The sequence below is a fragment of the Salmo trutta genome, chromosome 1 (genome assembly GCF_901001165.1).
Source record: "Salmo trutta chromosome 1, fSalTru1.1, whole genome shotgun sequence".
Taxonomy (NCBI): Eukaryota; Metazoa; Chordata; class Actinopteri; order Salmoniformes; family Salmonidae; genus Salmo; species Salmo trutta.
Window position 1 is genome coordinate 9,865,121 of NC_042957.1, and position 13,528 is coordinate 9,878,648.

The 13,528-nt window shown below is 44.0% G+C and overlaps 1 protein-coding gene across 1 annotated transcript in view; it reads right to left on the minus strand.

The window, feature by feature from the left end:
- The window catches only part of LOC115158350 (forkhead box protein N3), an 88,710-nt gene that overhangs the window by 20,552 nt on the left and 54,630 nt on the right, over positions 1 to 13,528 (minus strand). The window contains exon 4 of the mRNA XM_029707226.1: positions 1,643 to 1,698. Within this exon, the coding sequence (XP_029563086.1) occupies positions 1,643 to 1,698 (56 nt within the window). The remainder of the gene's footprint in view (positions 1 to 1,642; positions 1,699 to 13,528) is intronic.

Here is a 13,528-nt window from a genome sequence, read left to right on the forward strand (position 1 = left end):
GGGACTGGGACATTGAGCTCTGGGACTGGGACATTGAGCTCTGGGACTGGGACATTGAGCTGTGGAACTGGGATAGTGAGCTGTGGGACTGGGATAGTGAGCTGTGGGACTGGGATAGTGAGCTGATAGCGTAATGTAAGTTCTTACACTTTCCATGCCAATAAAGCTTCTTGAATGGAATTTAATTTAGGTAAAAGTGTCTGTCCTCTGTCCACTACTAAACCAGTGGCGGTCAGTGCCATTTAAGAAGAGGGAGGACAATTCTCTTTTTCATGAGCATGGTCTTTTTTCTATTACAGCATATTGGAAGACTGTCATTCATATTCCATTCACCCAGTTCAATGTAACGATAGGTTTAGGCTACTACATGATACTGTCATTTTCCCAATACCCATCATGAGGTTGCTACAACCTAGTCTATGAATGAAATTTTACAATGTAGGTGACACATTCAATACCAACTTGCACACTCTTGCCTGCATCTAGCTGATCTAGGGTGTAATCATTAGTAATCAACAGTTGCAAACGAGAGTTTCTTTTGGACAAATTCTGGTATGTTTATCCCCATTTCGTTCCGTTTCTTTCCGTTTAAGAAACGTTTTTCAACAGAATTTGTGGAATGAAAATTCACTGAGGAGGATGGTCCTCCCCTTCCTCCTCTGAGTAGCCTCCACTGTACTATACTGTATCTGACCTCTCTGTCTCTCTTCCTGTTTATCACCCTCCCTCTCTCTCTCCCTTGCTATCTGTTAACTATCTACCCAACTTCTTTATCCATCCTTTCTAACTCCTCACCCCTCCCTCCCATCCTCTAGACCCATCAGTCACAGGTTGGTCTGTAGAGAGGCCGGGCCCCTCAGACACTCTCTGCATGGGCTCCTTGACCATTACTCCATTATCACGGCCAAGGCATGGTGGTGGAGAGGATGGAGGACACGGACCAGACATCTAATGTATCCATTTCCCTCCATTTAGAGCACCGCTGTCCCACTGTACTCTCAAAATAGACTGTGATTGGGATTGAATGTCCATTTAAACTGCCAGCCAGCCCACAAGGAACAGAAGAGAGGGAGGAGAGAGGGAGAGGAAGTCAAGGAGAGGGAGAGAAAGTGAAAAGAGAGAGAAGTGATGAGGAGGATGGGAGAGAGAGAGAGAGAGAGAGAGAGAGAGAGAGGAGAAGGAGGGAGGGAGGGAGGGAGGGAAAGTGATGAGCAATGGAAAGTGAAGGGAGATAGAAAGGCGAGAGGGGGATAGAGAGATAAAGTGGAGGTGGGGGAAAAAAATCACAGGATGCCTTCCCAAGCTTCAGATCAGATTGCTTTACTTGCAAATGCCCACTCAAACAGAAGCATCCTCTGGAATGTTGTCAAGTGTCAGGACGCAGCACTTGGTATTCTCAAGGTGCCTTCTAAAAAATAATTCAGAACTCCGGATAACACAGGAGTTGGCATCTGAGATGATAGAGAGAGAAAGAGAGAGTGTGAGGAAAGAGAGAGAGAGAGAGAGAGAGAGAGGGAGAGAGAGAGAGAGAGAGAGGGAGGGACAGAGACAGAGAGGGAGAGGGAGAGAGAGAGGAAGAGAGAGAGGGAGAGAGAGATACAGACACACACAAAAGACAAAGCAATGCTGAATGGTACCCTACCTTGTAAGAGAACTCCATTCTTCCTGAAGAAGGGACTCCTTGGCCAAAGTAGAGGACTGAGGAGAGAGAGAGCGAGATAGAGAGAGGAGGGAGGGATGGAGAGAGAGGGAGGAGAGAGAGAGTGATGGTTAATCATTTGGCCATGTAAGCTCTGCTGCAGGCTGCTTCAGACAGACAGAAAGTGTGCGTCCGAAATTGCACCGTATTACCAGGGCTCTGGTCAAAAGTACTGCCTTATATACAGCGTTTTCTCTTTTCCACCTCACGAAATAACTTCTTTTCATTTAAACTTTTTAATTCGCTTGTCAGAAAAGTCTGTAGCCATGTCTGCTAGAATGAACGATATACATCTTCTAGTGATCTATTGATAGGACAGGCGCGTGTCAGTCACAAAGCCAGCAATGTCAGGGAAACACTGTGCTGTCCGTCTGTCCTGCCTCTCTGCACCTGTGTTATTTTTTTATGCCAATTCATCCTGACAGAGCTGGTGTAACTGAGTCCGGTGTGTAGGCCTCCTTGCTCGCACACACTTTTTCAGTTATGCCCACACATTTTCCATAGGATTGAGGTCAGGGCGTTGTGATGGCCACTCCAATACCTTGACTTTGTTGTCCTTAAGCCATTTTGCCACAAATTTGGAACAATGTTTGGGGTCATTGTCCATTTGGAAGACCCATTTGCGACCAAGCTTTAACTTCCTGACTGATGTCTTGAGATGTTGCTTCAATATATCCAAACACTTGTCCTGCCTCATGATGCCATCTATTTTGTGAAGTGCACCAGTCCCTCCTGCAGCAAAGCACAACATGATGTTGCCACTCCCGTGCTTCACGGTTGGGATGCTGTTCTTCGGCTTGCAAGTCTCTCCCTTTTTCCTCCAAACATAACGATGGTCATTATGGCCAAACAGTTATATTTTTGTTTCATCAGACCGGAGGACATTTCTCCAAAAAGTACAATCTTTGTCCCCATGTGCAGTTGCAAATCGTAGTCTGGCTTTTTTATGGTGGTTTTGGAGGAGTGACTTCTTCCTTGCTGAGCGGCCTTTCAGGTTATGTCGATATAGGACTCATTTTACTGTGGATATGGATTATTTTGTACCTGTTTCCTCCAGCATCTTCACAAGGTCTTTTGTGTCGTTCTGGGATTGATTTGCACTTTTCGCACCAAAGTATGTTCATCTCTAGGAGACAGAATGCGTCTCCTTCCTGAGCGGTATGATGGCTGCGTGGTCCCATGGTGTTTATACTTACGTAATATTGTTTGTACAGATGAACGTGGTACCTTCAGGGGTTTGGAAATTGCTCCCAAGGATGAACCAGACTTGTGGAGGTCTACAATTCTTTTCTGAAGTCTTGGCTCATTTCTTTTGATTTTCCCATGATGTCAAGCAAAGAGGCACTGAGTTTGAAGGTAAGCCTTGAAATACATCCATAGGTACACCTCCAATTGACTCAAATTATTTCAATTAGCCTATCAGAAGCGTTTAAAGCCATGACATCATTTTCTAAATTTTTCCAAGCTGTTTATAGGTACAGTCAACTTAGTGTATGTAAACTTCTGACCCACTGGAATTGTGATATAGTGAAATAATCTGTCTGTAAACAATTGTTGTAAACATGACTTGTGTCATGCACAAAGTAGACGTCCTAACCAACTTTCCAAAACTATAGTTTGTTAACAAGAAATTTGTGGAGTGGTTGAAATACGAGTTTTAATGACTTCAACCTAAGTGTATGTAAACTTCCGACTTCAACTGTAGACACGGCTGATAGACAGGCAACAGCAGTCACACACAGCATCAAATAATGCTAATAGTTTATCCTCTTTGGGCTAGGGGGCAGTATTTTCACGTCCGGATGAAAAGCATGCCCAAAGTAAACTGCCTGTTTCTCAGGCCCAGTAGCTTGAATATGCATGTAATTGGTAGATTTAGATAGAAAAAAATGTAAAAATCATGTCTATGAGTATAACAGAACTTATTTGGCAGGCAAAACCCAGAGGACAAACCATCCAGGGAAAATAAAAATTGAGATCACTGTGTTTTCAATTGGTTTTCTATGGGGAACTAGATTTATGAGGCACCTGGTTGCAGTTCCTATGGCTTCCACTAGATATCAACAGTCTTTAGAAATTGGTTGATGTTTTTCCTTTGAGAAATGAAGAAGTAGCCCTTTCCTTTCTGAGTGTCAAGCCAAGTGTACTTTTTTGTTTGGGGCGTGCGACCTGGAACTCGCTCCACTTTCATTTATCCGCTATTGAACACAGTACATTCCGTCTTAAATGTTATCGATTATTTATGTTTTAAAATACCTAAAGTTGGATTCGGAAAGTTGTTTGAAATGTTTGGATCAAGTTCACATGTAACTTATTAGATATTTTGTAGTCATGTTGGGCGAGTTGGAACCGGTGTATTTTCTGAATCAAAGGCGCCAAATAAATGGACATTTTGGGGATATAACGAAGGAATTTATCGAACAAAAGGACCATTTGTGATGTTTCTGTGACATATTGGAGTGCCAACAGAAGAAGATCTTCAAAGGTAAGGCATGAATTATATAGTTATTTCTGACTTTCGTGTCGCACCTCCCTGGTTGAAAAATGTTTGTCATGCATTTGTATGCGGGGTGCTGTCCTCAGATAATCGCATGGTTTGCTTTCGCCATAAAGCCTTTTTGAAATCTGACACTGTGGCTGGATTAACCAGAAGTTAATGTTTAAACCGATGTATAACACTTGTATGATTTATGAATTATTATTATGAATATTTCTGTTTTGAATTTGCCGTGCTGCAATTTCACTGGGTGTTGTCAAATCGATCCCGCTAACGGGATTGGCGCGCGAAGGGATCCATTAGAAGTTTTAAAGAATCAGCAGCCCATTCACTACAGTAGGCCCCATAAAATCAGAACTATACAAAAAGCACAACCATTTCATTCCCCCCAAAAATTAACAAACTAGCTATCACTTCCCATTGCAAATGCATTTCATCACCATCTCACTAACCTATCATCTAAAGTTTAAATGTTTCACAGTCATTATTTTTAAAGAGATATCTAACAGCAAGCTAGCTGCAACAAAAAACAGCGCAACTCACCAGATGCCAGTGACCGTAAAGTGTCTCGTCAGTGTAGGCTAGTGATGGGTTGGTCGCGAACGATTGGCTCTTTTTTGTTAACAGATCTTTTAGGTGAAGGTTGGGAACCGAATCGCATCGGTTAGCGAGACGTTCATTTGGCTCTTTAATTTGCATACCTAATTTGCATACCACTGCTTTTTGGCAATTATCTGCAGATAAATTATAAAAACATTTGATGAAGATGCTTAATTCTCACTGCAGGAACATAGGTAGTGGAGAGAGAGACTCATTCTGGTCAAAAATATGATAAAAATAAAACAGATTGAAGGTTGTGAAAGATAATGATACTTAAATGGTATTATTTAAGATATTGATATAGGCCTAGTGATTTGATTAACCTGTTTGGGATAGGGGGCAGTATTTTCACGGCCAGATAAAAAAAACGTACCCGATTTAATCTGGTTACTACTCCTACCCAGAAACTAGAATGTGCATATAATTAGTAGATTTGGATAGAAGACACTCTAAAGTTTCTAAAACTGTTTGAATGGTGTCTGTGAGTATAACAGAACTCATATGGCAGGCCAAAACCTGAGAAGATTCTATACAGGAAGTGCCCTGTCTGACCATTTGTTCTCCTTCTAGGGCATCTCTATCAAAAATACAGCATCTCTGCTGTAACGTGACATTTTCTAAGGCTTCCATTGGCTCTAGGAAGGCACCAGAAAGTGGAATGAGAGCTCTCCAGTCTCTGGGCGAAAAACAGCAGGGTTTTTTGTGAGTGGTCCTTCTGAGAACAATGACACTGAGGCGCGCATGCACGAGACGACTCCATTTTTTTCGTTCAGTGTTTGAATGAACACAACGTCGCCCAGTTGGAATATTATCGCTATTTTACGAAAAAAATAGCATAAAAATGTATTTTGAACAGCGTTTGACATGCTTCGAAGTACGGTAATGGAATATTTTGAAATCTTTTGTCACGAAATGCGCCGGCGCGTCACCCTTCGGATAGTGACTTGAACACACGAACAAAACGGAGCTATTTGGATATAACTATGGTTTATTTCGAACAAAAACAACATTTGTTGTTGAAGTAGAAGTCCTGGGAGTGCATTCTGACGAAGAACAGCAAAGGTAATCCAATTTTTCTTATAGTAAATCTGAGTTTGGTGAGGGCCAAACTTGGTTGGTGTCAAATTAGCTAGCCGTGATGGCCGGGCTATCTACTCAGAATATTGCAAAATGTGCTTCCACCGAAAAGCTATTTTAAAATCTGACACCGCGATTGCATAAAGGAGTTCTGTATTTATCATTCTTAAAATAATTGTTATGTTTTTTGTGAACGTTTATCGTGAGTAATTTAGTAAATTCACCGGAAGTTTGCGGTGGGTATGTTAGTTCTGAACATCACATGCTAATGTAAAAAGCTGTTTTTGATATAAATATGAACTTGATTGAACAAAACATGCATGTATTGTATAAGGTGTTGACGATGAAGTAGTCAACTGCTGCTTTCTGTGTAGTAAAGCCCATATTTAACACATGCTTCATTCTTCAATCAAAGCTTTAGGTCTATGCGCCTGATGTTGTATAAAAGTGAGGGGTCTGGGGGAACTCCCCCTGATTTTTTTGGGCCATTTTCCTGTCATTCTATACTGAACAAAAACATAAAGTCAACATCAAAGATTTTACTGAGTTACAGTTGATATAAGGAAATCAGTCAATTGAAATAAATTCATTAGGCCCTAATCTATGGATTTTACATGACTGGGAATACAGATATGCAGATATGCATGTGGTTTGGATGTACTGCTAAATTCTCTAAAATGATGTTTGAGGTGGCATATGGTAGAGAAATTAACATTAAATTATCTGGCAACAACAGCATGCCAATTGCCCGCTCTCTCAAAACTTGAGACATCTGTGGCATTGTGTTGTGTGACATCTGCACATTTTAGAGTGGCCTTTCATTGTCCCAGCACAAGGTGCACCTGTGTAATGATCATGATGTTTAATTAGCTTCTTGATATGCCACACCTGTCGGGTGGATGGATTATCTTGGCAATGGACAAATGCTCACTAACAGGGATGTAAACACATTTGTGCACAGCATTTGAGATAAATACACTTTTTGTGTGAACGGAATATTTCTGGGAATTTTTATTTCAGCACATGAAACATGGGACCAACATTTTACATGTTCACTGTATGATGTTTCTCCACAGTGAATCCATGTTGACAGAACATAACCTTTTTCTTAGATTTTTGCCAAAACAAATTACATTGAAAGAGTAGATTAGACTCGTTTTTCTGACTAGATTACTAATCATCCGCCTTCCCTCATAGTCCCACCCACAGTGATTGATTGACAGGTCTGTAACCCTACCAACTCTGTGACTCACAAACAACCTACCCCATTCCCTGGCAATCCCAACCACAGTGATTGACTGTTAAAGGGTTAGATCACCCAAATAAAAAAATGACACATTGGTTCCCTAACCCAATAAAATACATAATTTGAAGAACAAACATCATTATAGCAATTACTATCTTGCAGTAAATATGACTTTAATCTAAAGGTTTAATGTTAAAAAAGGTTGTCTTACTTAGAAAATAGTGCTGATTGTATAGGCTTAGACGATATCCAAAATAACTAAAAACAAGCCGAATTCATACTGTCTCTCTGATTTCATTTTCATTCATTTTATTTCTATAGTCATGTCTTTCTACTCAATACCAAAATTAATTTAACCATTCTGTGAGGTAAAGTTGTTAAAGTATTCAATAATTTAGCTGTGTATTTCAGATGGAATTAAAGACATTAGAATGTACCAGAGACCATCAAAATAGCTTGTTCTGATATTTTTTTCAAGGGGGCATGTCACCCCGGACCCCCCCCCAGCCTGGAACTCCCTGGCTGGCTACTATTTCTATTGGGCTGGAAACTCCATGTGCTTGGGGAAAACACTGTATGTAGAGAATAGAGGCTTTTTGAGACCAGACAAACTGAAATGAAAGCTGGGGTTTTAGCCCATAAGCCACTGATTCTGATTACAGTGATTATATTCCTGGAAGCCCTTGCATTGCTATTAATCTATCCCTATGATTACCACAGAGAATTACAGCCCAACTGATGTGGTCCACAGAGGTGATTTCTCATGACGGGCCCCCAACACACACACAAACGAGCTTGCACGGATGCACACACATACACATGGACGCACACAGTCGCAAACACGCACACAAGCACATAACAAATAGACAAACAGACACATATAGCACACACTCACACACGCACACACACACATTTGCAGGTGAATACAGTCACACACAGCACACAGACACACACACACCTCTCGAGATTATTAAGCTGCTAATGGAGCAGATAGTGACTAATGATTGTATTCGTCTTCACAGATATTCACACACACAGAAGATGGAGATCAGTATTTTGTTCACAGAAGTCTCACTCACATGTTCAGTTCCCTCTGTGTATCATTCTCTCTCTCTCTCTCTCTCTCCCCTTCTTGCGCCAGGAAACAAATAGCTATGTGGTGCGGCTGCACCAGTCTCAGCCCATGTGTTGCCATGTAGGCGTTCCCGTCGCCTAGCAACCAGTGCATTAATCGGTTCGTGAGGAGCTAACTCGTGGCAGACGGTCATTCAGCCCTCGTCCTCCCTCTCTCCCTCTACTTCCCTCGAGACTCCCTCTTCCCTCCTCCCCCTCTCCCCATCCAGATGCCTATGGGGTGTGAAGGAATGTGCCTGGTTGCTGAACAGATACCCAGCATGCTCTACTCTTTCTCACTTCCTCTTTCCGCCCCATAGAACCCCTAAATGTTCTGGATGTGATGTATTGCAACACCTTGACCCTAACAACCCAGATATACTGTAGAGCCTGGCTATACCCTAACAACCCAGATATACTGTAGAGCCTGGCTATACCCTAACAACCCAGATATACTGTAGAGCCAGGCTATACCCTAACAACCCAGATATACTGTAGAGCCTGGCAATACCCTAACAACCCAGACATACTGTAGAGCCTGGCTATACCCTAACAACCCAGACATACTATAGAGCCTGGCAATACCCTAACAACCCAGACATACTGTAGAGCCTGGTTATACCCTAACAACCCAGACATACTGTAGAGCCTGGCTATACCCTAACAACCCAGATATACTGTAGAGCCTGGCTATACCCTAACAACCCAGACATACTGTAGAGCCTGGCTATACCCTAACAACCCAGATATACTGTAGAGCCTGGCTATACCCTAACAACCCAGATATACTGTAGAGCCTGGCTATACCCTAACAACCCAGACATACTGTAGAGCCTGGCTATACCCTAACAACCCAGATATACTGTAGAGCCAGGCTATACCCTAACAACCCAGACATACTGTAGAGCCTGGTTATACCCTAACAACCCAGATATACTGTAGAGCCAGGCTATACCCTAACAACCCAGACATACTGTAGAGCCTGGTTATACCCTAACAACCCAGACATACTGTAGAGCCTGGCTATACCCTAACAACCCAGACATACTGTAGAGCCTGGCTATACCCTAACACACTTTTCTCTTAGACTGACCATCATCCTTGACCTGACATTGATACTGTCTCAATACCCCTCACTGAAGGACACAGTCATGATACTGTCTCAATACCCCTCACAGACATGCCTGTTCTTCACATGCTCTTTACCGACTACAGAATTTTTAATTGGCTCTCCTCTCCAATAACCTTGTCCACACATACAATTGAAGTTGTAAGTTTACATACACTTATGTTGGAGTCATTAAAACTCGTTTTTCATTCACTCCACAAATTTCTTGTTAACAAACTATAGTTTTGGCAAGTCGGTTAGGACATCTACTTTGTGCATGACGCAAGTCATTTTTCCAACAATTGTTTACAGAATATTTCACTTATAGTTGTCACGGCCGTCGTTGAAGAGAGAAGGGGACCAAGGCGCAGCGGGTTGCGTGCTCATCATTATTTATTTTAATTAAAGTGAAAACAAGACACAAAGACCGACAGTTTCACAGGCTAGAATAACAGCAGTGCAAAATACAACTACCCACAAAGAGACAGGTGAAAACAAGCTCCCTAAGTATGACTCCCAATCAGGAACAACGATGTACAGCTGTTCCTGATTGAGAGCCACACCAGGCCAACAAAGAAATACAAAACCTAGAAACCCAAAACAAGAACATACACCAAAAACCCCGGAACACATAAATACAATTCCCCTCTACATGCACATAACCCCCGAACCATATAAAACAAACACCCTCTGCCACGTCCTGACCAAACTACCATAACCAATAACCCCTATTCTGGTCAGAACGTGATAGTACCCCCACCCCCCCAAAGGTGCAGACCCCCGGATGCACCTCACAACAAAAAAAACCAAAATAAACCCCTAACTAAAGGGAGGGAAGGGAGGGTGGCTGCCGTCACCGATGGCTCCTATGCTACACCCCCCCTCCCCAAACCTCCTACAATGGAGGTGGCTCCGGCTCAGGCCTCAGTCCCCTACCTGACCCATCCACCCCCACTGAAATCCTCTGCCTGAGGCCATTCACTGATGACCCTGGACTGTAAGGCGACTCTGGGAGCTCCGGGCTGTAAGCAGACTCACTCGGTTCTGGGCTGGACACTGTTGCCGGACACTCTGGACTGGACACTGTTGCCGGACACTCTGGACTGGACACTGTTGCCGGACACTCTGGACTGGACACTGTTGCCGGAAGCTCGAGACTGAGCTGACGCACTGGAAGCCTAATGCGTGGGGCTGGTAGTGGAGCTACCAGACTGGAGGCATGCACTTTAAGGCTAGTGCGAGGAGCGGGAACAGGCTGAGTTGGACTAGGCTGACGCACTGGAGGCCTGGTGCGTGGTGCTGGTACTGGATATACCAGGCCGTGGAGACGCACTGGCGGTCTCGATCGCACCTCCTGCACAACCCGTTCTGGCTGGATGGAACTAGTAGCCCTGTACGAGCAGAGTGCTGGTACAGGGCGAACTGGGCTGTGCAGGGGCCTTATGGTTGCCGTGCGTAGAGTGGGCGTAGGGTAGCCTGGACCTAGGAGGCGCACCAGTGACCAGATGCGCTGCGCAGACATCCTCCTACCAGGCTGGATGCCCACTATAGCACGGCACTTGCGAGGGGCTGGGATCACTCACACCGGACTGTGCGTGCGTATGGGTGAGATCGTGCGCACTTCAGCATACCTCGGCGTGCTCCACTTCATACGTTCCCCATAATAACCACGGGGAGCTGGCTTAGGGCTCACCCTTGGCCCAGCCAAACTACCCATGTGCCCCCCCCAAAAAATTATTGGGGGTGCCTCTCCGGCTTCCTCGCCAGCCGTGTTCCCCAGTAGCGTTCCCGGTCCTCACCAGACTTCCTCCATGGGCCCTCTCCGGCCAGAATCTCCTCCCAAGTCCATGACTCACGACAGTCCACCCGTTGCTCCTTCCTCCGCTGCTTGGTCCGTGTTTGGTGGGCCGTCGTTGAGGAGAGAAGGGGACCAAGGCGCAGCGGGTTGCGTGCTCATCATTATTTATTTTAATTAAAGTGAAAACAAGACACAAAGAACGACAGACCGACAGTTTCACAGGCTAGAATAACAGCAGTGCAAAATACAACTACCCACAAAGAGACATGTGAAAACAAGCTCCCTAAGTATGACTCCCAATCAGGAACAACGATGTACAGCTGTTCCTGATTGAGAGCCACACCAGGCCAACAAAGAAATACAAAACCTAGAAAACCTAGAAACCCAAAACAAGAACATACACCAAAAACCCCGGAACACATACATTCAATTCCCCTCTACATACACATAACCCCCCGAACCATATAAAACAAATACCCTCTGCCACGTCCTGACCAAACTACCATATCCAATAATCTGGTCAGGATGTGACAATAGTTCACTGTATCACAATTCCAGTGGGTCAGAAGTTTATATACACTAAGTTGACTGTACATATCAACTGCTTGGAAGGAGCCACTGCTCCAAAACCGCCATAAAAAAGCCAGACTACAGTTTGCAACTGCACATGGGGACAAAGTTTGTACTTTTTGGAGAAATGTCCTCTGGTCTGATGAAACTAAAAATAGAACTGTTTGGCCATATTGACCATCGTCATGTTTGGAGGAAAAAGGGGGAGGCTTGCAAGCCGAAGAACACCATCCCAACCGTGAAGCACGGGGGTGGCAGCATCATGTTGTGGGGGTGCTTTGCTGGAGTGGGGACTGGTGCACTTCACAAAACTGATGGCGTCATGAGGAGGAAAATTATGTGGATATATTGATGCAACATCTCAAGACATCAGTCAGGAAGTTAAAGCTTGGTCGCAAATGTGTCTTCCAAATGGACAATGACCCCAAGCATACTCTCAAAGTTGTGGCAAAATGCCTTAAGGACAAGTCAATATACTGGAGTGACCATCACAAAGCCCTGACCTCAATCCTGTAAAAATGTGTGGGCAGAACTGAAAAAGTGTGTGCAAGCAAGGAGGCCTACAAACCTGACTCAATTTAAAGGCAATGCTACCAAATACTAATTGAGTGTATGTAAACTTTTGACCCACTGGGATTGTGATGAAAGAAATAAAAGCTGAAATAAATCTTTCTCTCTACTATTAGTCTGACATTTCACATTCTTAAAATAAAGTGGTTATCCTAACGGACCTAAGACAGGGAATTTTTACTAGGATTAAATGTCAGGAATTGTGAAACACTGAGTTTAAATGTATTTTGCTAAGGTGTATGTAAACTTCCGACTTCAACTGTATGTCCTTCCCAGGATAAAGTCTCAATAGGAAATGTATTCACCTTTGTTCCCCTCTTCCATGCTGTATAATGTAGTGGAGAAACGGACATCTTCCTTTTCCTACCATCGTCCAATTTGTTCAACCTCCCCATCCCTCATTGTTAGAAATTACACTTTTACGTCGAGCCAACTATTCCATCTTACACAGTCCAGTGGTTCTGCGAGCCAACCTGCCCACCGTCTGACTGGCTGACCGACTGTCTGACTGGCTGACCAACTGTCTGACTGGCTGACCGACTGTCTGACTGGCTGACCGACTGTCTGACTGGCTGACCGACTGTCTGACCGACTGTCTGACTGGCTGACCGACTGTCTGACTGGCTGACCAACTGGGAGTCGGAGGAGTAAAGAAGAGAAAGGAAAAAATCTCTAGAAGCTTAATAGTGATTCCCTCTGACATACCGTCTGGGATGACCAGAGAACAGAGAAAACAAGAGCAATAGAGAGAACAGGAGAGGAAGGGAAAGGAGAGGGAGAGGTTTGGTGTTGTGGGGGTAACAGGGAAGTATAGAGGCAGGTAAAAAGAAGGGGATGTGGGAAGGGAGGGAAAGGAATGTGCAGATGAAATGGGAGAATTGGTTGGAGGATAAATTGGGGGGAGGGCAAAAAGAGAGGGAGAGAAGAAAGGACAGAAGGGAGGAGGAGTAAGAGGGCGGAAAGAGAGGGAAAGAGTGTGCGAGGGGAGTGTATGGGGGAAGTGTGTGTGTGTGTGTGTGTGTGTGTGTGTGTGTGTGTGTGCGTGTGTGTGTGTGTGTGTGTGTGTGTGTGTGTGTGTGTGTGTGTGTGTGTGTGTGTGTGTGTGTGTGTGTACGTGCAGTATACTGCATACAAAAGTGTGTGGACATCCCTTCAAATGAGTAGATTTGACTATTTCAGCGACACCTGTTGCTGACAGGTGTATTAAATCGAGCACACAGCCTTGCAATCTCCATGACAAACCTTGGCAG